Here is a 2,374-nt window from a genome sequence, read left to right on the forward strand (position 1 = left end):
AATCATCTGTTAAGACTTTTGAATATTTTAATCTTTAATCCTGATATATCACCACTAAGTGCACTAGCTTTCTGCTACTGTCTGTATCACTGATGAAAGATTTATTACCTATATTTACAGTGATAAAAGACTTCTGGAAAATTTTTTTAAGATGCCATGTGAATCTCAAAACTGCTACTATGTCATAACTGGATTAAGATATAGTAGTTTTTATAAAGTCATGAATAGTCTGATTATCAAGAAATATCTACAGATTAACAAAGTGTTATTTGTATTTGCAGACAGAACCTTTGCTTGCCTCAGTATTTCTGCTTTTTTTCTTCCAGGACACCATATAGAATTATGATAGCAACCGGAGGAGTCATAACAGGACTGGCTGCCTTAAAAAGGCAAGACTCTGCCAGATCTCAGCAACATATAAATCTTGCCGCAGCACCAGCTTCTGAGGAGAAGAAACCAGTTAGACGCCGGCCCAGGGCAGATGTAGTAATTGTCAGGGGCAAAATCCGGCTCTATTCTCCATCGGGATTCTTCCTTGTTTTGGGAGTGCTTATCGCATTCTTGGGAATTGCAATGGCCATCCTTGGATACTGGCCCCAAAAGGAACAGCTTTTAGGACCTGAAGATAACCTGTCTGTAAATGAAACCCAAGTCTTGAGAAGCCAAGGAAGTATTTTGCTTCGCTTCTTTGAACAGCACATGCACTCGGATAAGATGAAAATGTTGGGCCCTTTTACTATGGGCATTGGAATCTTCATTTTTATTTGCGCAAATGCCATTCTGCATGAAAACCGTGACAAGGAGACAAAAATAATACACATGAGAGACATCTACTCCACTGTAATAGACATCCACACCCTGAGGATCAAGGAACAAAAGCAGCTGAGCGGTGCCTTCACTGGCTTGTTGGGAGAAGGAGAACTCAGGCACAGCCAGAGCTCGTGTGCATCACGGCTGGCTGCGAACACTGTGGCGCCTTTCTCTGGCTTCAAAAGCAATTTTAGAATGGATAGTTCTGCCGAAGAAGATGAGGTTACCCTAAATGAAGACAGGACTGCTGGTAGTCTCCTGCCACCTCTGCTGACTGAGCAATCTAGCTCAGGCTTTGGACTTTACCCTCACTCCAGCAAGGCTTCAGATGACAAAAACACTAGCTCTATAAAGTGTGAAACAAAATCCATTGTGTCATCTTCCATTAGTGCTTTCACACTGCCAGTAATTAAACTGAATAACTGTGTTATTGATGAGCCCAGTATAGACAACATAACTGAGGACTCAGAGATCACTAGGAGTCGGTCTAGAAATCTGTCGATGGATTCTCTGGCCATTCCACTAACAGACACAAATGAATCCTACAGACCAGCCGCTGCCATGCTACCACGACACAATTCATTTGTGGACACGCCATCTGATCAGTTCAAGTTTTCTATGACTCTTGGACCAAGCACGGGGAAGCTTTTATCCCCTGGTGCTGCCAGGAAGCAGTTTGGGTCCAACACATCTTTGCATCTTCTGTCTTCACACTCAAAGTCCCTGGACTTGGACAGAGGTCCATCTACGCTCACTGTCCAAGCGGAACAAAGGAAACACCCCAGCTGGCCCAGACTGGATCGGAGCAACAGTAAGGGGTACATGAAACTAGAAAACAAAGAGGACCCAATGGACAGGTTACTTGTGCCACAGGCAGCAGTCAAGAAAGACTTTACTAATAAGGAGAAGCTTCTTATGATATCAAGATCTCATAATAATTTGAGTTTTGAACATGATGAGTTTTTGAGTAACAACCTGAAGCGAGGAACTTCTGAAACAAGATTTTAATCTTTAAATTGCAATTTAGAAGATGTCATACAGTATTTTTTAAAAGAACATTTTGACAAGTGTTTCTTCTTGAGTGAGACTGGTACAAGCCCGTTTTTAACCAAATGCTTAATAGCCCATTAAAATTGGCTTGTGTGAACAGAGAACTTCATCTTTGTAATGCCAAAAGTTTTTTGTCTTAGTAGCATACAGCTGCAATACTGTACATTGTCATTGCTCACAGAGTTTTGGTACAACTGATTGCAATTTTCCCCAAGTCATTATTTCTTTTGTTCTATATAAGCATGTTGCTTTTTATCAATTTGACTCCAGAAGCCTGCATTAGGAAAAAAGCTCCATTTACCTGTTAGGTATGTTTATTTAATGACTGTAAGACTCTAAAAACAGTACTTGCGGTCTAGAATGGGAAGTGATCAGGAGCACATACTGGAATTATCAAATCCAGGCCTTTATCCTAGGTGTTTTCATTCACTTATGGTACATCTCGGTAACTGCAGTCTTGCCATTGTCATTGTGAGAAACCTGTTTGCGTATTGGGGTGAGTGGATAGAAAAGA

At 41.1% G+C, this 2,374-nt stretch overlaps 1 protein-coding gene across 1 annotated transcript; it reads left to right on the plus strand.

Annotated features, from left to right (window-relative positions):
• Nucleotides 1-339: 339 nt before the first annotated feature.
• Nucleotides 340-1,818, plus strand: TMEM200A (transmembrane protein 200A; the record flags this gene model as incomplete). Its single annotated transcript, XM_080341671.1, has 1 exon — nt 340-1,818. Exon 1 carries the CDS (start codon nt 343-345, stop codon nt 1,816-1,818), a length of 1,476 nt encoding a protein of 491 aa, XP_080197797.1. The 5' UTR covers nt 340-342.
• Between the last annotated feature and the right edge of the window lie 556 nt (nt 1,819-2,374).

This window comes from Nesoenas mayeri (genome assembly GCF_963082525.1).
Source record: "Nesoenas mayeri genome assembly, chromosome: 3".
Lineage (NCBI taxonomy): Eukaryota > Metazoa > Chordata > Aves > Columbiformes > Columbidae > Nesoenas > Nesoenas mayeri.